The sequence below is a fragment of the Ischnura elegans genome, chromosome 2 (assembly GCF_921293095.1).
Source record: "Ischnura elegans chromosome 2, ioIscEleg1.1, whole genome shotgun sequence".
Classification (NCBI taxonomy): Eukaryota; Metazoa; Arthropoda; class Insecta; order Odonata; family Coenagrionidae; genus Ischnura; species Ischnura elegans.
Genome location: NC_060247.1, coordinates 134443080 through 134469773, shown reverse-complemented (window position 1 = coordinate 134469773; position 26694 = coordinate 134443080). Strand labels below are relative to the sequence as shown.

The 26694-nt window shown below is 39.4% G+C and overlaps 1 protein-coding gene across 1 annotated transcript; it reads right to left on the bottom strand.

Annotated features, from left to right (window-relative positions):
* Positions 1-26262, bottom strand: LOC124154663. The gene is made up of 3 exons (XM_046528524.1): positions 25902-26262; positions 15093-15263; positions 1-1988 (listed from the first exon to the last, which is right to left on the bottom strand). The coding sequence occupies exon 3, from the start codon at positions 1961-1963 to the stop codon at positions 149-151; it is 1815 nt and encodes a 604-aa protein (XP_046384480.1). The 5' UTR covers positions 1964-1988; positions 15093-15263; positions 25902-26262; the 3' UTR covers positions 1-148.
* Between the last annotated feature and the right edge of the window lie 432 nt (positions 26263-26694).

Genomic DNA, 26694 nt, shown 5'->3' with positions numbered 1-26694 from the left:
TGTAAGAAAATTCTTTTATTTTTGTACACAAATTTCCCAAAGAAAAAAGAGCAGCCACATTTTAGTAAAAATTACCCTCTGCAATTCCATAGAAAAATGTTTAAAATAACTCCTAAACATGCTTCAAAAACATAGACCACAAGTACATTCAGAGCAGTGGCCTTTTGAATACTGGGTAGCTCTCGTTCATTGATCCAGCATGCTTAACGCGAATTTTGGGCCCAATGATGACTGTAAACCCACATTTCTTAGAAGCCACTACCACCCAGTCAACATCTGCTCTAACCATCTGCATTTCAACATCACCAACCCTTCCCAACAACTTTTTAGCCAGTTTATACAAATCTTCAACAGTTATTTCATTAAAATTCCCCTCACGTGGCCTGACGAGAATGCTCCCCTCAGGAGGAACACTACAAGTATAGCTAAGGTTCTCTAAATTGACAGCATTCATCCAATGTACAACTGTTGGAGAAACTTGCAAAGATGGATGTGGCAGGCATTGCTTCATTATTTTTTTATGCCAAAACTTCTTGAAGCTGCTGATGTCATCACCTTTGCCCTCACCAAGATACTCCACTATGCAAGAGAGGAGTTCTGGTTTATCCTCACCGCAGTGCTCTTTGAAAAAGTTCAAAAAAATTTCCCCTGAACCCCGAAATAAGTATTTACCGTCTATCTGAACATCTTCTGGTGTGCGCGCATTGAAACACTTGCACATTTCTTCAATATTTTCAAAAGCCTTTGAACCCACGCATGCTTTATAAATCCTGAAATTAAGTTGTCTCAAAGTGGTATTTCCATCGACCCAACTTTTCAATGCCACCATCATGTTATCTACAACTTCAGTCCAGCCACAGCTAATGTGAAATAAATCACTGTGAAGCAGTTTTGGAATTCGTTTTGAAAATGCTACGTCATTGGCCACAGTTGCAATCGCATTCCCATCAACCTCAACCATTCTCCTGAATTTTTCACTAGAAAAATTATCCTTCAGAACGAACTGCATTGAAAGACGTATTAATTGATCTGCATTCACATTAACTGAACGGATTATGTTTTTATCAATAAATTCACAGGCTCCATCATATAAATAACAGCAATTTTTATCCATGATTATGCATTGCATCTTTTCCAAACTTGAAGCACAACCTTTAACAACACATTCATCAGTAAATATTTTGCACATGTTCATTAGATTTTGAATGCAAGCCTGATCAGACTGTGGGGTTCCACATTGAATTTGACCCAGAGTGACGAAAAAGAAAGCAGTATTTCGACCCATCGAGTTCCAGTGGCGTTTTGCCTCTGGATCAGAATAACTAATTGACTGGCCATGCTTGGCACGGTCATAGAGATGAAGTCCGTGATCACCTACAATGTACCCATTCGCAATACCTGAAACAACTGCAATGGCTTGATTATAAGGTTCCAATGACTTGAAATCTGCAGCAACTGAAGTTACGATTGCAATAAATTTAGCAGCTAAGTAAGCCCCTTCCCTTATACCATTCCATACACCACAGGCAGGTGATTCCTTCTCCTCCAGCTCCAACCAATTGTTTCTCTTCTTATACACCCCATCCCTGGGATATCTCATCAGGCATTTAGGGAGCCGATTGTTTGTCAAGAAATCATTCCAATCCTCATACCGGCGACACTCCATGTCATAAAATACAATGTGTCCGTCACTTTCACGGACAGATATAACAGGATAAGAAAAGTACTTCCCATCTTCGGAACAATTTACCAACACAATGCGGTACCAAAAACATCTTTCATCCGGCAAAATTGTTTTAGCTAATTTGTTGACATCATTATTTGACTGGAAATAGTTGCTAAGAATCTTTTTAAAATGTTTAAATTGCTCATGGGACAAAACATCAAATTCTTTTTTTTCTATCCATTCAAAATACATATCTTGAATTTTTCTAGAATATTCCTTCAGGCCTTCATGCCCCATTTTTCTTGCATCAACCGATGTACCACTGTAAAAAAAGACATGCCGTAATAATTTTCTGGAATATTCCATAGCTAAGCAAAGAATGAAAACTTAGAAGGATTAATATCCATAAATGACTGCATCGCATTTATTAATGAACCAACTCCAAAAAATAAATAAAATTAAATTTGATCACCAGCCTTGAGAATAAGGTAAGAAAACTCACAAAAAAGACAACCCAAATCGCAAAAGTTGGATGAAATACTCTCAGGGTTCCAAACAGGTTGCACTTGGCTCCATAAAAATGTTACAACAGCAGAGAGAGCTGCTGAATCCCTGAGAACGATAGCAGAGTCAGAAGTGGAAAAATTGGCAAGGAGCCACATCTAACCCGGCCGGAGAGCCGAGGGTGTTTCATCCAACTTATTCACCAGAAGGAAAAGAAGTCTCATGTCATGCAACAAAACATTGAAGTTTGCCACTTAGAAGTAATGAACACTCACTCAAAGTATGGCCAGGTCCACAATGAGACATAAACCTCAATATGGATGCAGTGAGTCATAGGAAATTCTCATTTCTCCAATGGGAGACATAAGAAAAAAATCAAGGCACAGATGGAATTAGTTGAAGTATATATTTATGGTTGATACGCAGTATGCATGTGTTCTTTGTCAAACAGTGTGGTGCTCGAATACAGTTTTGCGAAGGTGTGTCGAGACATTTAAAGAGTACTTTCTGGAAAACTGTTAGCTTCTGCAACGTTCAATGACTGGTGGGTGATTCATAGTTCACAGACAGTATTGTTGGGAAAGATGTATTGTACTCGAATACAGTAATTGGGAGAGGCAGTATCGGGACATGAAGTGTACTTTTCTGCATAGGAACTTACGTGTGTACATGAAAGGAGGCTCCAAGCAAATGGGGCCCACATTACCCAAGATACCTATGATTTTGAGCAGAGACTTCAACATTAATTTTCCTTCACCAAATGAATCTGTAGCATTTGCTGATTTCCTAAAGGTATTGTATTATTATATATTGTCTTCTACCTCTCCATAATCTGCCGATTTCCAGCAGTTTTTAATAGCTTCCTTTGAAAGATTGTTCTATGTTAGAGGTATGCTTCTGACAGCATGCAGTAGAGTTCTAGGAGCCACCTATATTTACAAGGAAAAAAATTTCCATTGTATTTTATGCCTTCCTTTGGGCTACAACCTTGTCATGGTGGAAAGGCTTGCGCGTTCCTGTGACCCCTAGAGCTGCACTGGCGGGATTAATTCTAAATTACTCTTGGTAGGGCTGCCCATCCCAGATAGGTCAAAGAGTAACAGCCAGACAAAAGGTAGTCCACGTGATTATGTCACATAGAAAACAATGTTAGAATGGAAGTGATAAACATTGCCAACTATCTTTTCCCTGAAAACATGGAGTTCAATCAAATGAGCCTTGGATACTCATTGAATGGGAACCGGGAAAAGCATTGACAATATGATGACTTCATAAGTGATTGCTTGAAAAGTAGGCTATTGCCATGAGATCCATTGGAGTCAAAGGCTTTCAAGAGCATGTATACAGTAGACTCTCATTATTACGAAGTTCACGGGACCGAAAAACTGGAGGTTCGTAATAACGAAGTTTGTATGAAAGTTTCTTTTAGGAATCGTTGAGAAAAAAACAGTACATAATAAACGCGTTTAAATTACACAAAAATGTATATAATCAGGAAAATATGTTTCAGTTTCTCAACAGAAGAATGCGGCATGATGCAAAAGAGGGTTGATATCTTCCCGAATACATTACGTCCGATATACGAACTAGATGCGTCCCACTGCACTGCATCACAACTATGTGCTAACTCATGATTGTGACGAACTGATCTAGCTGGGTGTGCAACGCATCCAGAGCCGAAAAAATAGCTTCCCGTAACAAGGAAGAACGGGCGAAGCACTGAACAGTTCCTAAACTCACACCGGATTCAAAGATACTCTGTTCAGATATTGCCCACAGTGAGAGTTTTTCTAAGCCACACCACATAGCATCGGCCAAATCAAAAGATGCCAAATTTGAAATTTGACAATTATGAATGCTCGTACCTCTGAAAATTTGTAAATCTAATGTGGGTAGAAAGAGGACTAACTGTAAGTCCAATTTACGAGCGGCTACTAGTGGTTCACTATGACTCCACAGGAATGAAGCTACATAATTATATGACGTTGCGCGTAAACTGAATAAAGAACCATAATTGACGCTCTTGGGCACAGTACACAAAAAGAACTGAAACGTGGCGCAATTATTAAAACTTATCGTTGTGAATATCCACCTTAATGCCATTGCTTATGCGTGGAACTTCGTAATAAAGTTCATTTTGTAACCGCCGGGACAGAGGTTCGTAATTTCGTAAAAACGAAAATTTCGTAATAATGTTTCTTTTACTATAGATTGGATTGGCCTTTTCGTCGGGACCAACGATTTGCTTCGTAATAACGAGAACTTCATAATAACGTTGTTCGTATTAACGAGCGTCTACTCCAGTCCTTTGTCACACGAGCTTTCGTGGCCATAGCAGGTCGCATCATGAGGCGATGAATGAGAAATTGGAAAAAGATTGTCAACTAATATACTCATCAACCCTCCTCACTCCACCAGAGTAGTGGAGGAGGTTGAAGGGTGACACTGATGTCAGAAGAACTCCCAGCTTGCGATGAGCTGGGTCTCGGGGGCCGACCACGTACTTGGGCGTATTGTTGCCACTGCGGTCACTTTCCTCCACCCCGTACCAAACATACATGGCTTTCATTTGTTTGCATCGGAAAATTGATGCTGCACCAGCGGATCTTTTATTCATTCGCAAAGAAAATCCTCAGCGCAAATAAGAGGCTTTTGGTACAGAAGACTGCAACATAAAATTCAAAAGACTAATGAAATTTGGAAGGGCAAGGATATTGAGCATAAAAGCAATGAAGGGAACTACAAGGAGAGAATAGAGTGGAAAATAGTATCCAGGAGATTGAAAATACTCAGACCATAGAGGATGGGTGGGTTAGTATTAAAATGGGAATAGTCAAAGTGGCTGAGAAGTAAATTGGCTACATTGACAGTAGATGGATAAAGAAGCCAATGACAACGAGGGAAATGATACAAGAAATGGAAGAGAGAAGAAAGTGGAAGAACGTGGACAGAGAGCAGGACAAACGGATATACAAGCAAATAAATTATCTTTTACGGCATGAAACTAAGAGGGCAAGGGAAGCTTGGTGGAAAAGATAGTGTAAGGACAGGGATAAGTTTCAGAAGGAAGGAGAGATAGGCCTGTTGTATGCCAAGGTGAAGTCGGTATTGGGCAGCAAAAGAGGGCAAGCCATGCCTAAAATCAAGGCTAAAGAAGGAAGGATGCTAACAGAGTGAGAAGAGATTTAGAGTACATGGAAGGAATACGTGGGGGATCTGTATGACGGAAGAAACAGGCCGGATAGATTGACTTTAGAGGAGGAAAGTGCAGTGGAGGAGGATAATCTTGGGCAGGGGATCTTGGATGCGGAAATTGAGAGAGGTCTTCATAATATGAAGGCAAGGAAAGCAGTGGGTGTGGACAATATCCCATGTGAGCTTCTGAGGAATCTAGGGAGAGATGGTAAGAGGTTTTTCAAATTAGTACATACAGTGGAACCTCGTTAAAGCGAGTACGGGCTATAGCGACACCCCCGCTATAACGAGAGATAGCCGATGCACCGTCAATTGACCCTATAATAAGAGTGTTAACAAATTCGTTTTTACGAGACCCTTTCGGCGTTGGCTCTCGCCATAGCGAGGGTTCCACCGCAGGAAAACTTTCATCAAGACTCCTTAACCTCTGTAACTGCTAGCGATCTGTTAAAAATGAAGTTAATGGAGTGCTCAGTCTCAAATTTATGTGGTAAACTGTCGTTCGATAAATATAATGATTGACAAAACAATGCTTTGCATGATTTTTATTCAGTGCGGCGCTTATAAATTGTTTGAATAGTTAGTCGTTATTTGAGTAAGGAAATTTAGTGATGCAAAAAAATATCGCCTTTCATCTGGATTTATGCTTACGTTTATCGGATAGATGTTTATCTGTCGCCGCACCACTCCTGTTCCTGTATATCTGTTCGCAACAGGTATATTGGCTATTATTTGCTCCACATCCAGTAAAGCGACAATTCGCTATAGCGAGTGTTTATTAGTGCACCGTGGGGTGTCGTTATATCGAGGTTGCACTGTACATAGGATCTATGAGGAGGGATGTTGGCCTGTGAATTTCTTGAAAACCATTCTGACTCTGCCACCAAAAAAGAAGAAAGCTGTAGAATGCAGAGATTATAGGAATATTAGCTAAATAATGAACGCTGCGAAAGTGATAATGAGGATATTAAACAGACAAATGAAGGCCAGGGCAAATGAGTATTTGAGCAAAGTTTGGTTTTAGAAAAGGAGAGTCAACTCATGATACATTCAAATTTAAGCCAACTCGTGATAATGAGGTCCCTGGTGGAGAGGAACTTAGAATATGAGCAGGACATGTATGCCTCGTTGATTTTGAAAAAGTAGTTGATGGAGTGGACAGGGTAAAGTAACTGGATATTCTCAAGAAAATAGGAGTAGACTGGACATATAGGTGACTCAATTGTAATCTGTATATGGCCCACACTGAGCAAGTGAGGGTAGCAGACAGACAATCTGGGTGGGCAAGCATTGGCCGAGGAGTGAGGCAAGGCTGTCCTCAATCGCAGCTGCTTTTATATGTGAACTAACTCTCTCGTCTCAGGCTCAACTTTGTGGAAGTTCATTTTAATGTTAATGAAATGAAAAACTTTGTTGTATTCCACCAATTTATTTTAATACAAACACCAGATCATCAGGGGGGAGACATGCACTTTAGGCAGCAGAACGGATAAAGATAAAGAAGGTACTCCAAGGATGGCACGCAAAGAGGAGCAGAATTGAAGAATACGGATTCCTGCTGACAAGAGAACTGTGGGACAACCTTCCTTGGGCAGAATGCTGAATGGAAATTAGTGGACCACTATGAGTCAGAGAGAAGCAGGGAATTAGCACGTAAAAAGACGTTAGTCCGCAAACTGAGCTGTCTCCGAGAGAGAAAACTGGGTTCCCTTAACCCTTTTGCACCGGACGTCAGGTGGAGCCGACGGGCATTTTATACGTAGAACACCTGACGTCGGGTATAGCTGTCGCAAACTTTTCTACACAGACGACCTGATGTCGGGTATAGCTGTCGCGGGGGATGGGAACCGACCGCAGCGGTAGCTATGGTTGGTGGTATTCAGGCCCAGCCCGAGACCCAGCTTAGGGAGACCCTTGTGCCACCCCTTCGGCAATTAAGCCCGACCCTCCCACTCATTTATGATCCTTCCCACAGCAAGAACTTGAAGTGAAGTGGTTGAAACGGCAATGGTTTTTGCAAAGAATAATTTGTTGCAAACTCAAATTTTTTATTTATTGTAATGAAGTCTTTGTTTTGTTCTGTGCGTAGGCAAATTTTAAATGAAATTTTAGTGTTATTTTTAACGAACTTTTCATGTGAATGCTTTAAGTAATACCTTGTTCTTTCATCTTACGGGATGAAAATATGTAATGGGGAGATGCTGTTGTTTTACTGTTTTATCGCTCATGAATGTTACAATCCAAATAACTTCCTACATTACATACCCTTTATTTTCTGATCCATTCATTTTCCCCCGAGTAATTACTAATGCGCCGCTATTCCAAAGTAATGTAACTTGTACATCCAACTTCGTACCAGCATTGTATGCCCTATTGTTAGCTACTCATTTTGGGTGGAATATGTGCTCAGCTGCCTGACGATGTCTCGGGTAAACTACGCGGAAAAACCAAGCCTTCCACTCTCACAATGATATCGCACGTGCATTCATACAGTCCAGGTGTTGAGCGCTAATGACATTTTCGCCGAATTTTTCGATGGCCCTCTCCGATTCTAAGAAAAGCGATCCTCAATATGCTATTGTGCTAGTTCTTTCATGGGTTTTCAGGCTTGCATTCCTTTTTCCCTACCCTTTTTCCTTTATTGCTGAATGCATCCTCAACTTCTATGAAAACGTTATCACTAAAACCCATTTCTTAGTACTTATGCCTGCCCATACAAGAATGCATTCCCTCTCTAATTTCTCACCTTACCTTCTAAAAAACTTCAAAAATCTAACCTTTTGAAAAATGAAAAGGTCCTAACTAGGTTATTATCAACGCTAGAAACCCGTTTAAAATTTCACAATGCTTAAAAATATGTCAGTTATTATTATGTAAGTGTAATTTCTCAGAAATCGTAATCAATAAATATTTATAAAAAACACCGGTAAAATAAAAAGTTGACCACGGACTTCCGCTAAGAAAGGGTCCGAGGGTCGGGTGAGAGGCAGGGATAATGGCCGGGCGCCCCATTGAGTTGGGTCCCAAATCCGAGGGAAGAGTGTACCCGGACAACTCATCCCCAAAAAAGAGCTCCGTACGGAGAGTTTTAAAATGTTCTTATGCTACTCGTAGAGTGGTAAAGTTTTGCTTTCGTAGTCTCCGGCAGGAAAGGGTTAAGGAACCTCAAAAGCAAAACTCACGCCTGATCTTCCACAACAGGGTGATTAAATCTTTCAGATACAGTGTTTGAACCTCATGAAAAGGTCTCGAGTATGTACCTCATGCTCCAGAGAGAACTAAGGACATTGAAAATTTAGTTGTGGACTGCGAGGTGGCCTTGGAAAAGCATAGCATTGGTTTGAAAACTGTAATGGCACAAAAACTACAAGGTTTAATCAAATCACAAGCTAGTAACAAGCAAATCAAGTCTGGGGAGCTAAAGTCAATAAAATTATCCAAAGGCGACAGAGTGAGAACAATTTAATCACTGAAAAGGCAGCCAAATGAAACACGGAGAGATGAACATGGAAGACTACATACAGAAATTCTATGGCTTCATTACAAGTTACCAAATCAGTAAAACTTTCAGTGTCTCAAGCCAAAAAAATTCACAAAATTGTGAACAAATCCCATAATGCCACCCCTAGCATTCTCAAGTCAAGCACAACTCACACCAATGAGTCCAAGAGCACCCAGTTTTTTTGACCTCCCTAAAATTTATTAAGTGAATATTCCAATATGACCAGTTATATCCAGTGTCAAAGCTCCTTCCACAAAACTCGCAGACTCGTTAAATTCTCGACTTAGGGAGTTGACTAATTTTCAGTTGAAGTTTGGTGTGAAGCACGATAGACTTTAGTGACTGGCTCTCCACTTAGGAAATTCCTCTTCCCCAAATATATATATATATATACACTTCGAAAGGTTCCTCGGCGAGGTAAATATCATAAAAAACCCTAGGGTGGGCAGTATCAGAACACACAATAAAGAATAGAAACTCACACTCACAAAATAACTAAATTTTCGGTGGCATTACCACCTTCCTCGGAGTTATATATATATATATATATTTATATATATATATATATATATATATATATATATATATATATATATATATATAAATATATATAAATATCATAAAAAACCCTAGGGTGGGCAGTATCAGAACACACAATAAAGAATAGAAACTCACACTCACAAAATAACTAAATTTTCGGTGGCATTACCACCTTCCTCGGAGTTAGGTAAAAGACTCATGTCTTTGGTGTCATGTCTCATTGAAAGGTGTCTTTTACCTAACTCCGAGGAAGGTGGTAATGCCACCGAAAATTTAGTTATTTTGTGAGTGTGAGTTTCTATTCTTTATTGTGTGTTCTGATACTGCCCACCCTAGGGTTTTTTATGATATTTACCTCGCCGAGGAACCTTTCGAAGTGTGAATATATATAAATATATATATATATATATATATGTCGCCACTGGCAAATATGCAATCATAATAACATGTAATAGAAATTGAAAGAAAGAGATAGAAACATAAATACAGGACGATGACACACTGTGGCGTGGAGATGGAATGAAGGCCGAAAACACATGGAAAAAAGTTCACCTGAACCGGGAATCGAACCACGGACCTTCTGCTTTCCGGGCAGATGCTCAGACCACCGAGCTATCCAGGCTAATCTAATCTCCAGTGTTTTCGGCGGGGGTTTATACACCAAATCCCCCGAGGTCTAGCCCTATGATTTGGCCAAGAGATGGCTCTGGGCGTAGGTCCCGCCACGAACGAAGAATTCAACGCGGACAGAAGAAGAAATGGAATTAAAGATCGTCACAATCACACACACAGTAGGATAGATATAGCACATGCGTTTCGGGGAACGCTGATCCCAAGAAGAGGAAACGAACCATATAGGTCATATTCATTTCAAATTCACATTCACACAGGTCGCCACTGGCGAATATGCAATCATAATAACATGTAATAGAAATTGAAAGAAAGAGATAGAAACATAAATGCAGGACGATGACACACTGTGGCGTGGAGATGGAATGAAGGCCGAAAACACATGGAAAAAAGTTCACCCGAACCGGGAATCGAACCACGGACCTTCTGCTTTCCGCCACAGTGTGTCATCGTCCTGCATTTATGTTTCTATCTCTTTCTTTCAATTTCTATTACATGTTATTATGATTGCATATTCGCCAGTGGCGACCTGTGTGAATGTGAATTTGAAATGAATATGACCTATATGGTTCGTTTCCTCTTCTTGGGATCAGCGTTCCCCGAAACGCATGTGCTATATCTATCCTACTGTGTGTGTGATTGTGACGATCTTTAATTCCATTTCTTCTTCTGTCCGCGTTGAATTCTTCGTTCGTGGCGGGACCTACGCCCAGAGCCATCTCTTGGCCAAATCATAGGGCTAGACCTCGGGGGATTTGGTGTATAAACCCCCGCCGAAAACACTGGAGATTAGATTAGCCTGGATAGCTCGGTGGTCTGAGCATCTGCCCGGAAAGCAGAAGGTCCGTGGTTCGATTCCCGGTTCAAGTGAACTTTTTTCCATGTGTTTTCGACCTTCATTCCATCTCCACGCCACAGTGTGTCATCGTCCTGCATTTATGTTTCTATCTCTTTCTTTCAATTTCTATTACATGTTATTATGATTGCATATTCGCCAGTGGCGACCTGTGTGAATGTGAATTTGAAATGAATATGACCTATATGGTTCGTTTCCTCTTCTTGGGATCAGCGTTCCCTGAAACGCATGTGCTATATCTATCCTACTGTGTGTGTGATTGTGACGATCTTTAATTCCATTTCTTCTTCTGTCCGCGTTGAATTCTTCGTTCGTGGCGGGACCTACGCCCAGAGCCATCTCTTGGCCAAATCATAGGGCTAGACCTCGGGGGATTTGGTGTATAAACCCCCGCCGAAAACACTGGAGATTAGATTAGCCTGGATAGCTCGGTGGTCTGAGCATCTGCCCGGAAAGCAGAAGGTCCGTGGTTCGATTCCCGGTTCAGGTGAACTTTTTTCCATGTGTTTTCGGCCTTCATTCCATCTCCACGCCACAGTGTGTCATCGTCCTGCATTTATGTTTCTATCTCTTTCTTTCAATTTCTATTACATGTTATTATGATTGCATATTCGCCAGTGGCGACCTGTGTGAATGTGAATTTGAAATGAATATGACCTATATGGTTCGTTTCCTCTTCTTGGGATCAGCGTTCCCTGAAACGCATGTGCTATATCTATCCTACTGTGTGTGTGATTGTGACGATCTTTAATTCCATTTCTTCTTCTGTCCGCGTTGAATTCTTCGTTCGTGGCGGGACCTACGCCCAGAGCCATCTCTTGGCCAAATCATAGGGCTAGACCTCGGGGGATTTGGTGTATAAACCCCCGCCGAAAACACTGGAGATTAGATTAGCCTGGATAGCTCGGTGGTCTGAGCATCTGCCCGGAAAGCAGAAGGTCCGTGGTTCGATTCCCGGTTCAGGTGAACTTTTTTCCATGTGTTTTCGGCCTTCATTCCATCTCCACGCCACAGTGTGTCATCGTCCTGCATTTATGTTTCTATCTCTTTCTTTCAATTTCTATTACATGTTATTATGATTATATATATATATATATCTATTGGTTACTCTTGTGGGCCAAAGCAAAGGGAGTTTACTGTATATAAACCCCCGCCGAAATCATGGTAAATCTAAGCGTCCTGGTAGCGCAACTGGTAGAGCACCTGGCCGGCAACCAGGAGGTTCTGGGTTCGTGTCCCAGTCAGGCCGCATTTTTACCCTCTGATTTCTGGCTTTTTTCCATCTACCACAGCACCGTTGTCCTCGTCCTTTTTCTATTCCATGTTCCTATCCCTTTCTTTCCTTACCTGTGAATTTATATGCATATTTGCGCTTAAGGCGTCGTGTGAATGAATGAAGTAGTATATATATAATATATATATTAGTACCATTAGATTTTTATAAACCTTTTCACCAATATTCCATCTTTGGGAGCAGTCAAAGTGGCAAAAAAAGTGTTATCAAGTATGAGGACAGAAACAGCCGTCATCAGTGATCTTGTGGCTCTATTAAAAGTGTGTCTGGAACAAAATACTTTAAAGTCAACGCATAATACTACGTATGACCTCAAGGGAGGAGTCAAATACCGTAACCACCAGGCTACCGCTCCTAGTTGATAACAGCATATTTGTAAGGGAATATAATAAACCTATAAATGTTTAACTGCATTTTTGTTTAAACTATTGGTTATATAACTGCATATGGGGGATGATTCGATTATTCGTGCACAGATCCCGATGGACTACAGCACTACAAAGTTTGATTGACATCTGAGACCCACTTTTGTGACTCTCCCCTTGTAAGTGCTTTGAGGAGGGCAATATAAGTACACCCATGTCTCGTATAGCGCAAGGGATGCGTTCCTCGGGGTCTTTGCGCTATACGAATTTGCGTTATACGAGAGCGTTTTATCATTGGGAAGATAGGGATGCGTTCCTGGTAGGATAGGTCTTGGGTATTGAATTTCTTCTAAAACATCTATATTCCCATAAAAAGCCTTAGAAAACATTATTTATATACATTTTTATAGTTTAAAACATCTTTAAAGATAGTATGCACGCATTCAAAGACTTTTATTCACGTTAAAAAAAATTCTTACGTGCTTTTGAAATTCCCTCCTGTCGTGCGGGTGGGCTAACATCTGCTATCTCAGGGGATCGTAATGCGTTGCCGGCAGTTGACGATTTTTCAAACTAGTCTAAAAACAACTATTGTGTCACCCAAGCCCTTTTGTCGCTCATCGAAATGACAGGATAATGCTACTTCGAATGCCATTTCATAGCTAGCGGAGTTTATGAATGATAAATCATTTTAATTTGAAGTCCTCCAAGTCATTAGCAGCTACGTGAAACAGTCTTTAAATGCCTTGAAACCTGACCCAGGTTATCCTTCCCTGAAAATGAATGAACGAGATTGCATTCTTTTCCAAAGCAATATCGTCTCGTCAACACTAAAAACTGGTTGAGGGGGAAAGGAGCCACTTTCAATCACAGCTTGGAGTTCGTCAGAAAATGTTGCGGTGACTGCGCTATCAACACTTGCATATTCACCTGATATCGCCGCACTGAAAATACCTGCTTGCCGTTTAAATGCTGGAACCAACCGGAGCTTTCACTAAATGTCTCGGAGCGATTACCACTCTCGTCTTTTTGTACTGATTCTCTATGAACTTTCCGTATGTGTAGACCGCTTGGTTGAAGTTGGTGCGGCTGAGGTCACTGATGTTTTAACTTCGTCTTTATTCAGAATAAGGCATCGTACGTTTAAACTTCCGCGCAATATCGCTTTGACGCTCTGCATTTTCAAAGCAATTGACCTCTTTCAATTCCTCTTCTAGGTTTATAGTTTTTTTGATAAATTCTTGATTTTTCTACACGCATTCCTATTTTTTGCCATATTCTCTTGGTTTTTACTCTGTATGGCTCTATCTAAATCACCTTCCACTGCTGAACTGAATTCCTGAGACGCAGAAGGCCTAAGACTGCGGGGAGGGAACGAAGCCATTGTGTTTGAGACTCTATAGCGGACCCTTTTATGTGTTGATGCTATTCATGCGCAACTCGGCCACCACTCCATTTCTCCCCCGTGAATACCGATGACCTTGAAGGCTTTAGCGTAGACGCTCTACCTGGAATTCAATCGCCCGATAACCTATGACGGCAAAAATACGTCTCAAACCGTATTGCTGAAAAAAAAATCATTTCCACTATCCCCACGCTTAATTAACGATCTAAATTATTTATTATCATTCTGTTAAGGAGACGAGATAAATTACTTCGGTAAGCCGGCTATCTGGACCCAATGACGAGTAATACTTTTGGCCATTGCACAGCAATAGATTTCGATTAAGCTTTGAGGCAAGCAATAACATTAATATGCGTAAAATGATAGAAATTTCGTTTGTACTTCGCGCAAGTTCACGTTTTATCACGAGAGCGTTTAAGAGTTTTGATTAGGCTACACTGCGTTGCAATGTTTCCCCGAGGAACGTATTTGCGCTATATCGAAATTGCGCTATACGAGACATGGGTGTACAGCACACTGTCCATCAGATGGGACGTTAAGCCAAGGTCCCCAAGACACCTTTAACTAAAACCATGCTACTGCCAATGTCAATGGACATCTCTCCAGCCTTCTTTCCCCACCCTCCCCAAATGGAGCAAATGACCTTGGCTGTCGATTGCCTCCTTCAAATACCATGCCATCTTAGAGCGTGTGTCTCATTGCAGACCAGGCAGAAAACCTTTGACGGGAGCAAGATAATGAGTTCCTTGTCTTACCCCGTCACCAGCCCCAGGCGACAGTATCACTAGTCTTAGAATTTTATAACAGGATAAACAACAATAAAATACAGATAGATGGTGGTGGTGAACAGCCTAAAGTAAGCCATAATCTTTCTTATGGCTTACGTCTTGTGGAAAATGTCCAACCGTGTACCAGGCATGTGGCTTAGAACTGAGGGACACTTTTGCCTTGCCCCCTAACAACCTCCCCTGCACTCTCATCCTTTACCTCCCAGCTGTTCTGTGCATTTGAGCGGCACGAAATTTTAACAGAGCTATAACAGGAATCCTTTATTTGCGAGGAACCTTGAATTCAGGCAAAATGAAGGATCAAGGCATAAGGATGCGCATTTTTAAGTAGAAAACAACCATCATACCTATGCAAGAAAAATCCCCAACTGGTCTTCTAAGGCTTCAGCCTAATTTCGGAGGACTGAAGAATATGTGCATCCAAAGGAACAGGGTAGGGCAGGCTGCGGCATCAGGCGGTAAATTTAGTCAGACCATGGATCCAGTAGCTGTAGCAGTTCCAAGAATTTTAATAGCACCTATGATGAGAAAAAATGGAATGGAGTGCATACATATTACAAAGGATCAGAGTTGGGCATAAAAGTAATCTATCCGCAAAATTTTATATCTTGAGAGAGTCTGCTCAGTATCAAACATTTTTATTTAACATGTTGTAAATAAATAAATCATTGAAGTTCCAATATTTTCCTATCTCTTTGAATGAACAATATCATGCCCTGTTTGTATGGTAGGATCATGAAATGTTTAAAGTATTTGGTTATTTTAGGTGTTTTTACACTGAGGAATGGAGATGATTTTTTTCCTCCAAGCCCTTCTTCAATACATTTGATATTGCAGGTTGTCAGGACTTTTCATAATGTATACAAGAACAAGACAGCAAAACTTAGTTTACTGCTCAAGGCTAATACATAACTAGCTCATACAAAAAGTAAATGCAAACAAAGCTTGTAGTAGCGGAGCCGGCAGAAATACCTATTGATGCAGAGTTCTTATGTCTAAAATAAATTTTTTTCCCAATGTTTACAAAAGTAGTGCAAATACTATGCTGGCAATCTTTTCATTGGTGTGAGTACATAAAAAATGCATGCTGTCTCTCTGTTTTGCCAAAACTGTTATTGATTACTCCCTTCATTGATGGAAGTGAACAAATTTTAAATTCAAGCATTTTCCCCACACAAACTCTCATAAAACACAACCAAAGTCTCTTTCTAATTATTTATGAATTTGGACAAGTCTTACCAGAAAACAAGTGAAGGCGTCATCCGTGTCTTCATCTTTGAACTACCCAGGCGTTAGCAAATGGGGTCATTCCATGTCAGTTCATCCAGGCATGACACCCACTGACTCGTATTTTGATGAAACTTGCCAATTTTCATCCTTCCATGCAGGAATGAAACAGTGTAAAATATTTCTTGGCTATCTCTAATAGTTTTTTTTTCACGACCTTTTGAAGTTTGGGTGAAACTGCAGTTTTTCAATGAATGCGGTCTCCTGAGGCACTTGTACCTCCAGAGGGAAATAATTTGTGTCAGCCATAGTTTTCATCCGATTCTTATGAAAATTTGCAGGTTTACTATAGAAGTCATGAGGATTCCAAAAACTAATTGAAAAATATCTAAGGAATATTGGAAATTCTCTAAATTCGTATGTTACATAAGATTTTAGAAAATTTTGCGTCAAAAACATGGTTCTATAAAACATCAAATGTTGACCTGCGGCAATATCTGAATCAAGCTAAATTATTTTTTCTAATATTCCTTAAGGTATGACCCACCACCTGTAAAAAATTCATGGCTTTTTGCTTGCTTTGTTGTTAAAAAAAAAAATTTATGCAAAAAAAATCCCCTTTCACGACTCTGGTCGTCAGTGTTGGGTCCTCCTTCAAGTGTGATGAAATGCTTGTGTTAACTGTTTTCTATATCTAAGAAAATATTTACAACAAGTATCTAGTGCATAATACATTCAAAAATTAAAACATTTTTTTATGTGCAGGTTGTTTTTCTTCCGATACGAAAATATATTTTTGATAAAGAATTTCACTTTTATATCACATGGATCAACATCCTTTGACATAAGTAGCCCAAAAAACCAGTGATTGTCATACAAGCAGGCCACAAAAGAAAATATTTACAACATGTATCTAGTGCATAATACATTCAAAAATTAAAACATGCTGGCCAAAAGAGAAAGAAGATATTTACAATGTTCCTGTAAATAATGTCATTTGTTATGTGGAAACTCCTACCACAAGAGGCTCAGGACGAATGTATTACTTCTCGGAGAAAGACATTGAACGTGTGAACCGACGGCTGTTGGATTTAAAAGGAAAACTTGGAATTACCACTACTGGGAAAAAAATGTAACTCTAGTGTAACTGAAATAATAGCTTTCTCAGAGATAGGACTCAGTGAAGACCTTGGATACTATCCTATTTAACTACAAACTGATGCACAGGCAAAAGTGACTATATATTGTGATTGTTCATTTATAAGTTGTGCAACATTAATGACGTAAAAAACATTCATGAAGTTTTTTGTCAATACAAAATGGAGAAAGTTAACTTGTATTGACATGCATCCTGTATTTTGATGTGTTCTATAAGGCAACAATGAAGTTTTCCCCAGCAATGATGGGTAAGTGCTATGAATTCCTTAAAATATTCTATTTCAAAAATATATTTTCTTATCGGAAGAAAAACAACCTGCACATAAAAAAATGTTTTAATTTTTTAATGTATTATGCACTAGATACATGTTGTAAATATTTTCTTAGATATAGAAAACAGTTAACACAAGCATTTCATCACACTTGAAGGAGGACCCAACACTGACGACCAGAGCCGTGAAAGGGGATTTTTTTTGCATAAAATTTTTTTTTAACAACAAAGCAAGCAAAAAGCCATGAATTTTTTACAGGTGGTGGGTCATACCTTAAGGAATATTAGAAAAAATAATTTAGCTTGATTCAGATATTGCCTCAGGTCAAAATTTGATGTTTTATAGAACCATGTTTTTGACGCAAAATTTTCTAAAATCTTATGAAACATACGAGTTTAGAGAATTTCCAATATTCCTTAGATATTTTTCAATTAGTTTTTGGAATCCTCATGACTTCTATAGTAAACCTGCAAATTTTCATAAGAATCGGATGAAAACTATGGCTGACACAAATTATTTCCCTCTGGAGGTACAAGTGCCTCAGGAGACCGCATTCATTGAAAAACTGCAGTTTCACCCAAACTTCAAAAGGTCGTGAAAAAAAAAACTGTTAGAGATAGCCAAGAAATATTTTACACTGTTTCATTCCTGCATGGAAGGATGAAAATTGGCAAGTTTCATCAAAATACGAGTCGGTGGGTGTCATCATGCCTGGATGAACTGACATGGAATGACCCAATGGTCAAGTTTAATTCATTATTAAATACATCAACTATAAACTCTCAAGTAACTGGAATAAGTGAAGTAAGTATAAAGTCTCACTATAGACAACAAGAAAGACAGCTTTGTATGGTGTATATTTTTATGAAGGAATCACATTTTCCCTGATTGAAAAACATCTTAGGAATCTTGCATTTAAGGAAAACATACCACGAATCACTTGTTTACGGATAAATGAGCACTGTAAATATTGTGACAGTAAGAGAAATCATAAAATATGATACTCTTGTAAAATTTGCAACTCATTTCTCTGCCTTGAACATGAAACCTTGCTAAGCGAAAAGTGTTACAAGACAAAAATGCAGAAGCCTTTTTTTGACATCGATATTTCTGAAAAATTCCTGATTATTAATGATTGAATTTTTTTTATTTCTGGCATGTAATGTAAATCAAACTTATTCTTAATTATCAATACCTTGTATCACATTTTTTGGTGTACTAATGAAAAAATGCTAATGTATAAAAATCTTCCAGTTAACATTCAAATGAATAAAAGTTGAAAAACATTGTGTTTGTAGTGAAAATGTGAAATAAATATTTTTAATTAGCAATACAATTTTATTATTTTAAGCTAAGTCAAGGAAATAATCAATTGATCTTCTATACAGCATTAAAGAACACAACGGTCCAGGGGACCAACATCACCACTCATGAACCAAAAATTCACATCACCACTCTAGGATTAAATTTGGCAGGTTATTTGTGATCAGCAACAAAACTTAGCGACCATTTAAGCATACATCCATCAATCCCACGTAGCTCAACCTTGTGCAGTAATGTGCATGGTTTACCTGATCAAAATCTTTTGCAAAATCAATGCAAATTGCATATACAGTAAAACTTCGATTTTACGCACTTCGATTTTACATCAAGTCTCGTTTTTACGCAGCGGCACTCAAGTCCGGCCGGAAAGCATAGGGAATTGCAATGGTGAAACTTCGATTTTACATCTTTTCTTGATTTTACGCAGTTTTTCGATTTTGCGCAGCATAACCCCAGCCCCTAAGAGGTCGCTAATCTTGATTTTACGCAGTTGTCTTTCGGCTTGTTTTGAAAATCCGACTAGAGCAATATGCAGTTAGGTTATTATTTCGTCTCAATGAGTTGCAGAAATGATTACAGGAACGGTTGAAATGACATCGCGCTGTTGAGCGTGAAACTAAATACATCGCGAATCTAATTATTGCTTCCCCGTGAGCCCTCTCAGTAATATTTCAGGCTCCATTACGAACGCGAATGTCGCTCTTAGTTCAAATTCGCCGTAGAAGGATATCGAAACCTAAAACACACGGCAATCGCCATGTATGCGTAACTACTTTTGATTAAGACATGATCGCTGGAGATATTAACATTATCACCTTTCGTTTATTATTCCACTTATTGATCGATGCTGTTTATATCCAGAATTATGAGCTACGGAATATCTATCCCCAACGCAAGGCTTTCTAGAATTTTGCCAACGCTATGTTTTCCGTCGCCCCAGCGAAATATAACGGCGAAATGAGTCGTTGAAAATACTCCCGTGCCAAAATTTTGGCTTCCAAGGTGATCCAAAAAAGATGTACTTCTTCTCAGTGCTTCTAGTATGGACGTAAGTCGATGGTGATTCAACACGATGGTAAAAGCAGCATGCATTGTCTCATTCCCAGGCTAACCCCACATCTGCGGGACAAATGGAGGCGAGGAAAAATTGCTTGCGCTGCGCGCTTATCAGAACCGACTCAACTTGTATCTCATTGTCAGACGGTTTAAGTTAAACATGGTTGGAACTTGAATAGCTATTAGCTTAACTCCGCTAGGTGGAAAGCGTTTTAACGGAACGGGAGTTAATGCCCTCGGAGAATAACTCGCGTCGTCAATCGTCATGTAATCGTTGAAGTCAAATTCAAGACGTGAGTGATAAGGCAGTCCCTTTAAACTCAGGAATGGCTTAGCACCATTAAATCGAAATACAAAAAGTGTCCGGTGTTGTTATCAGATAAGGGGAAGCAAAATATTACGTGAAGCTGAGTCACACGGCTTGAGAGTCGAAGGTACCGGCGCTGAATTCGCGGAAGAATGCCGACAGAGAAGCTATTCCCGGAAGAGTCAATCTACTAATGCTAAAATTTCATGGGGAAATGCTTTTTTAATGCGTATAAATTATAAAGAAGGAAAATTTTTCAGGACTATTAGTCATTTTTTATTCATCACGGGCGGCATGACGGCAGTTGCGCGGTCATTTTAATAGCTCACTTAAAAAAAGTGATCTAAGCACCGCAAAAATCTGAATTTCCGAATATCCCGGGTCCTGTGTGCTCCGTATTATCTATGGTATGCTATTTGGAGGTAACCAACAACTGGGGTCATTAGCGCCATGAAGTAAGGGCTGGGGGGATAGGAACCCTATGTTGGCATTAGCCAGGTTGTAATGATAAGCTCAAAAGGGACCAGGACTTAACTTCCCATCTGATGGACAGAGTGGTGCCCTCCATATTAGACTCAAGTAGGGATAGGGCCATCTCTGATAAGTCTCTGCTACTGCCAGGACTTGAACCCAGGCCCACAGGGTGTAAAGCCTTTGTGATGTATTAGCAAAATTTTGCTCCCTGTTAATGGGGTTAATTTGGATGACTATCCTCAGGTATCTCATTTCTTCAATCTCCAATCTTTTTTTGTCTGCTGGTGGTTACACGGATATCCTGAAAACTGCTTTTAATGAGAATATTTTCGAAAATTAGCTTCTCTGCGACCATTTAGTATCACCATTCCGAAATTTCTCCTAGGTAACAGAAGTAATCTTAGTGCCAGAAATGCTGGCATTTCAACCATTTTGTTCAACCATGGGAAACACTGTTCAGGAATGCAAAGTTGTTTCTCTTAAGGTAACACGTCATCTTTGGTGTTGCTTTTGAGTAAATAAGATTATTAGGCTTCATTTTCCGAGCAATAATGAGCTAGTGTTATCCTGAAAACTATACTCCTCCTCAATACCAACTCTTGATTTTACACACTTTGATTTTACACAGTGCCCATATTTCGGTCCCTCCAACTGCGTAAAATCAAAGTTTTACTGTATTTGGAAGTACCTCTCTAGACAATTACAATGTCTTAAGTATATAGTATCTTCGGAGTATACAGGCTATCCTGTAGCTGATGCTGGATATATACAGGAGAATGGCTCTGGCTATTGGTTTTTCATCTATTTCATCACTATTCGAAATGGTCCTTTTTAGTGCCTCTTGGATGCCATGTTGACTATATTAATTTTTTCTTGAGGTGGACATAAGGAAAGAAGAAATTCACATGCCTTCCACCAAGATCAAAGCCTGTATCGGCACGCCAAAAGATGACTTGGACCTCAAAACCTTAGGAGTATACAGCATCCCATGTGGATGTGGTGATATCGAAATTGGGGAAACTGGCCGCACAATTGAAAAACGGCTGACAGAATATGAGAGGTGAATACGCTTGTTTTATCATCTGAAATCAGCAGTAGCAGAGCATTGCTTGGAACTTGGTCAAAGAATAAATTTAAAAAATACAAAGGTTCTGTGAGGCACAAATAATTATCGGGATCGCATTGCAAAAGGGGCGATTGAAATCAAGATAGAACAGAAGAAATTAAATAGAGACAAAGGCTTCCAACAAAGCACTGCGTGGAATAGCATAATCAATCACTATAAACAAAAACAGCAATCGAGAAAGAATCCATCAGAGAACTCAAGGATCAAATTTTTAAAAAAATGAAAAGAATTTGGCTCCATATTCCATCCTATAAGACAATGGCAGACTTCGGCTTTGAAACATTGCGACCAATTACCCAAAACCACACCCAGGAGAAAAAACGAGAATTATTCCTTCAAACAATATGCCGGGAAAAACTAAAATTCTACATACCATTACTAAGTTTACCACACATTGTATTACTATTAGACAATAATTGGAGATAACACATTAGTCTTTGGATACGTTAATTGGAACCACATAACTCATTTTTGGGGACATCAAGGAAACAGCCACTACGTAAGGATAAGTTAAAGTGGATTAATAGAAGATGGCAGAAGCATTTCAAAATGACAGGAGGAATATTTTTAGGACCACATCCTATGCTGATCTCAAGGGATTTTAGATGATTATCTATATCCTCTACAGCTCCCTTTAGGTTGCTGAATGTAACCTCGAAGGGGAACGTACTGCAAGGAATCACCGTAAGGTGATATTCTGTGAGTATTTGTATATACCCCGATATCATGTAAAATTTCGACAAACTTATCATAGGGCATTCATTGGCTTGTCACAACAAAGCTTTTCGTGGCAAGTTTGCTGCAAACACATGAACACATACTAGCTGTACACTTGTACATCACACCTGCAGAAGACATGCCATATCGCACCTATAGCAGATTTGTCATATCAAACCTCCTGCAAACCCACCCTAAAAATATTTTTTTTATTGAGACATCCTCATTAACAGTTTTATAGAACAATAATCCACTCCAATAAATAGTTTCCAAGTACTCAAACAAAGCAGAATAGGATCGCTTTGAGGAATCAAAATGAGAGATATAATTTACATTTGAATATAAAATAGTGCTCACCATTATAAGACTCATTCATTCCTTCCATAAAAAAAACCGTTTTAAGAATGATTAGAGCATCCTTTTGGCTTTAAATTGAAGCCAACCATTCCCATTGCCTATTTCTATTCTACAACTACATCAAGTAACAGTAGATTCGGGGGTCCCAGGGCGGGCCCCGCAAAGGATACGCTCTCGAGGGCCGGGAACCAAGTTCCGAGACTTATACGCTCGTGCCACTTCGAGAGGGGGAGGACAAAGGAAGGATAAGGATGGGAGGCATCGCCGCGATGAGAGCCCGACGACACCTCCAGGGGAAGGATAGGAAAGGAAGGGAAGGGACGAGGAATCCTGCACCGTCACAGAGGCGGGCGGGTCCTACTACTAACGAAACCAAGCTTACGCAATTAATGTTCTAACAATCTTGGAGGACCATTCTATGAGGAAGAATGATCTAACGATCAAATCGTTAGATAGACATCAAGCAACAGTGAAATAATTACTGATTTGTTACCCAATTAATCTATCGCAAACCATTGATTACACTGTTCTGCAAAAAAAATGTTCAAAAAAATGCCCGGATACCATTTCGGGTGTTTCCGGCTATTTTGGTTCGCTGAATCTGAAAATGACCTCCATTTTTTTCTATCACCCTCCATTTTTACGAGCAACCCCTAAATTAGGGAAAACAACCCCTTACCTAAACTTATCGCTTTACAAGGGACTTTCACTAATGTTATCTGCTTCTGATTGAAAAAAAACTGACGTTTTAATGTTATCAGAGTCACGAGAGAGACAAACTTTACTGGGGTTGAAAAGATTTAGGGGGTGAAAACTGAAAAAAAAACATTAAAAAACATTAAAATAACCATTTTTCTTCGCTTTTTATTGCATTTGATATGGCAGCTATTAGAATAGTTTTTAAGGGATGAATACACTGTCCACCCCCCCATTTTGTAAAGGATTAATAAAACATAAAATATAAGGGGGAAAGGGGGTATATGGGTGGGTATAGGAGGTGGTATAAAGAGCTGCCACAAAATCTGGAATATAGGTTTCCTTTAAAACAGTGGAATATCCAACAGGAACCGATCCTTAAACTTGTCTTCAACGAGTCGATGAATAGCCTCCATTGATCTGGATCAAGCATTATCCCTAATTCCCGCATCAGTCCTTCAATATCAGGGCAAAAAATCAGATCATCATTTTCATCATCCTTTGAAAAATATTGAGTGAGGGTTGACTGTCCGCCTCTGTAATTAGAAGCATTCACACTATCGGACAAAAGATTCCACTGTTGCAAATGCGAGCCAAGAAGTTGTGATTTACACTTAGGTAAGTCTAAATCTTGTATTAGATTACTTAGGTCCTTTTGTGCAATGGGATGAGGTGCCCTTTTTGACAAGTCCGGGGTTCTTCCACATCAGGGCTGTAATCTTCATCTTGGCGGCTAGGACCAGCTTCCACTTCCGGTGTGGCTTCGTTCACCAAGACATCAGAATCATCGAGGGTGCCAGTAGCTTGAGCTTTAGGGATAGGAATAGCGTCACTATGCTTCACCGGGCGAATTGCTGATGGCAAATTTGGATAAATCATTTGAGGATTGTTTTTCTTCTTTAACCCATCGTGTCAGCTTGGCAAAAATAGCAATCTGTTAAACGGCAAGTGGGTTCAACTCAAACCATTGGCACTCCAAAATTTAGGGAACGATTTCCCCAGTTTAGCCATTCACAAAGACTTCCATGACAACCACTGCAACTGAATTTAGGGGCCCACGATTTGTCTAGGACACCAATTTTTCACCTGAAATAAAGTTCATAAGATTTCCGCACAGTAGCAGTCATCGCTTTCCTTTGGTCTTTAAACACTAAATCTTCACAGGTGTTACAAAATTAATAGGGATGATTTTTGCAAGATCTCGGAATGATTGCGAGAAAACACTTTATCGCTCGCAAAATAACATGCTAAATCAAACACACGCCAGAAAAATAAGAAATAATTTGGAAGATTATACCTTTACACGCAGGAAAGAGTGTGGCGTACTGAATGGAACTCTGGTTCATTTCATAGATGAACATCAGCAAGTGCGACTGTCAAGACAGATGAAGACATGTTAAAACGTGTCCAAGCGTGTCAAAACATGGTAACTTTTACAGTGTATTTCCAAATTTTCCCAATGTATTTCCCAACATTTTCCAATGTACTTAATGGAAAGGACTCAGCTCTTACTTTAAAAGTAAGGACAACAAAGTCAAATCATGAGCCCCCAAACGCTGTTACAAAAATATTTTGACAAATCTGATTTGTGTCCAGATTTATTGGCAGCTCTTTATACCACCTCCTATACCCACTCGTATACCCCCTTCCCCTCTTTATAATATTTTATGTTATATTAATCCTTTACAAAATGGGGGTGAACAGTGTATTCATCCCTTAAAACCTTTTATATTAGCTACCATATCATATACAATAAAACGCGAAGAAAAATGGTTATTTAAATGTTTTTTAAAGTTTTTTTTTCAATATTCACCCCCTAAATCTTTTCAACCCCAGTCAAGTTTGTCTCTCTCGTGACCCCGATAGCCTTAAAACGTCAGTTTTTTCTTCAATCAGAAGCAGATAACATTAGTAAAAGTCCCTTGAAAAGCGATAAGTTTAGATACCGGGTAGTTTTCCCTAATTTAGGGGTTGCTCGTAAAAATGGAGGGTGATGGATAAAAACGGAGGTCATTTTCAGATTCAGCGAACCAAAATTAGCCGGAAACACCCGAAATTGTATCCGGGCATTTTTTGAACCTTTTTTTGCAGAACAGTGTTACAAATAAACTTTTTTGTTTTCCGTGTATTTCAGTATCATTTCCACTGACGTTTCTCGCTGCGTACTGAAGGCTTCCTCATTCCTTGGAGTGTAAAGGTTATATGTTGCAAGGAGAAATAGTGGAAATGATACAAAAATATGCAAACGACACCGAAAATAGACTTCTATTTGGAATAAATTACAGTCTCGAAGTACTTTCCGTTATTATTTGATCAATTGCTTACTCTTCGGTGGCGTTAATCTATCACGGATTCGATATGAATACAAATGAAACGACCTAATCTTCAATGTATGGTACCAGAACATTCCCTGATATTACAAAATGATAAAAATATAACTTACCCCTAATATTCTGAGACAGATTAGAAAATTTGGATGGTAAAAATATTAACTAGCTTTCCCGTATAGTCCAAGTTCTTCTCCCATTGCTTCCAAGATCTGTCATTTCACGTCCAGCTGTCAATCCGTCGAATTCTCGTATTAAATAATTCTTCAGTACTTCTTATCCTATCAGCTATTCATATCGATTGGCATATCACATTAAAAGAGATAACCAAGGTTGGCGACGACAACACTTCCAAATTTGTATTTTCTTTCGAGCTTCCAGAAGTTTCCGAGAAGTTCTCAAGAATTAATTCAGTCCCAGGTTGATAACAAAATATTACATCGTGAACTGCACGTTGCCTTCTTTTTCAAAATAAGGGGTTTCAGACGTAATACCAACCCAAGGTGATAGAAAGTACCACCTTGATACCAACCCACCAATGTTTACTTTTGTCTCGATACTGTACTGGTTTACATGTTCCTGGTGACTGGGTTTTCGTGTCGTATTTTGCAAAGATTTTATTAAGCTGCATTTTATCGTTCTCTCATTTTGTGTGCAAATGTAAATGAATACTGCGTTATTGAAAGCTTTTCCCCACTAACTTTTTTGCACGTGTATGACCTAGTTGGCTGAATAAAAGCTCTTTTAATTAGCTTCGTGCATTGGTAATGCCCTTCGAAGTTTCCAGCGAAGTAAATATTCAAATGCTGATATTTTCACGTCATTTTATGATCATCTTGTGTGATTAACTGCATACGGTTGTTAGTACTACACATAGAGCATGCTCTATGGTACTACATGTCTGCTACA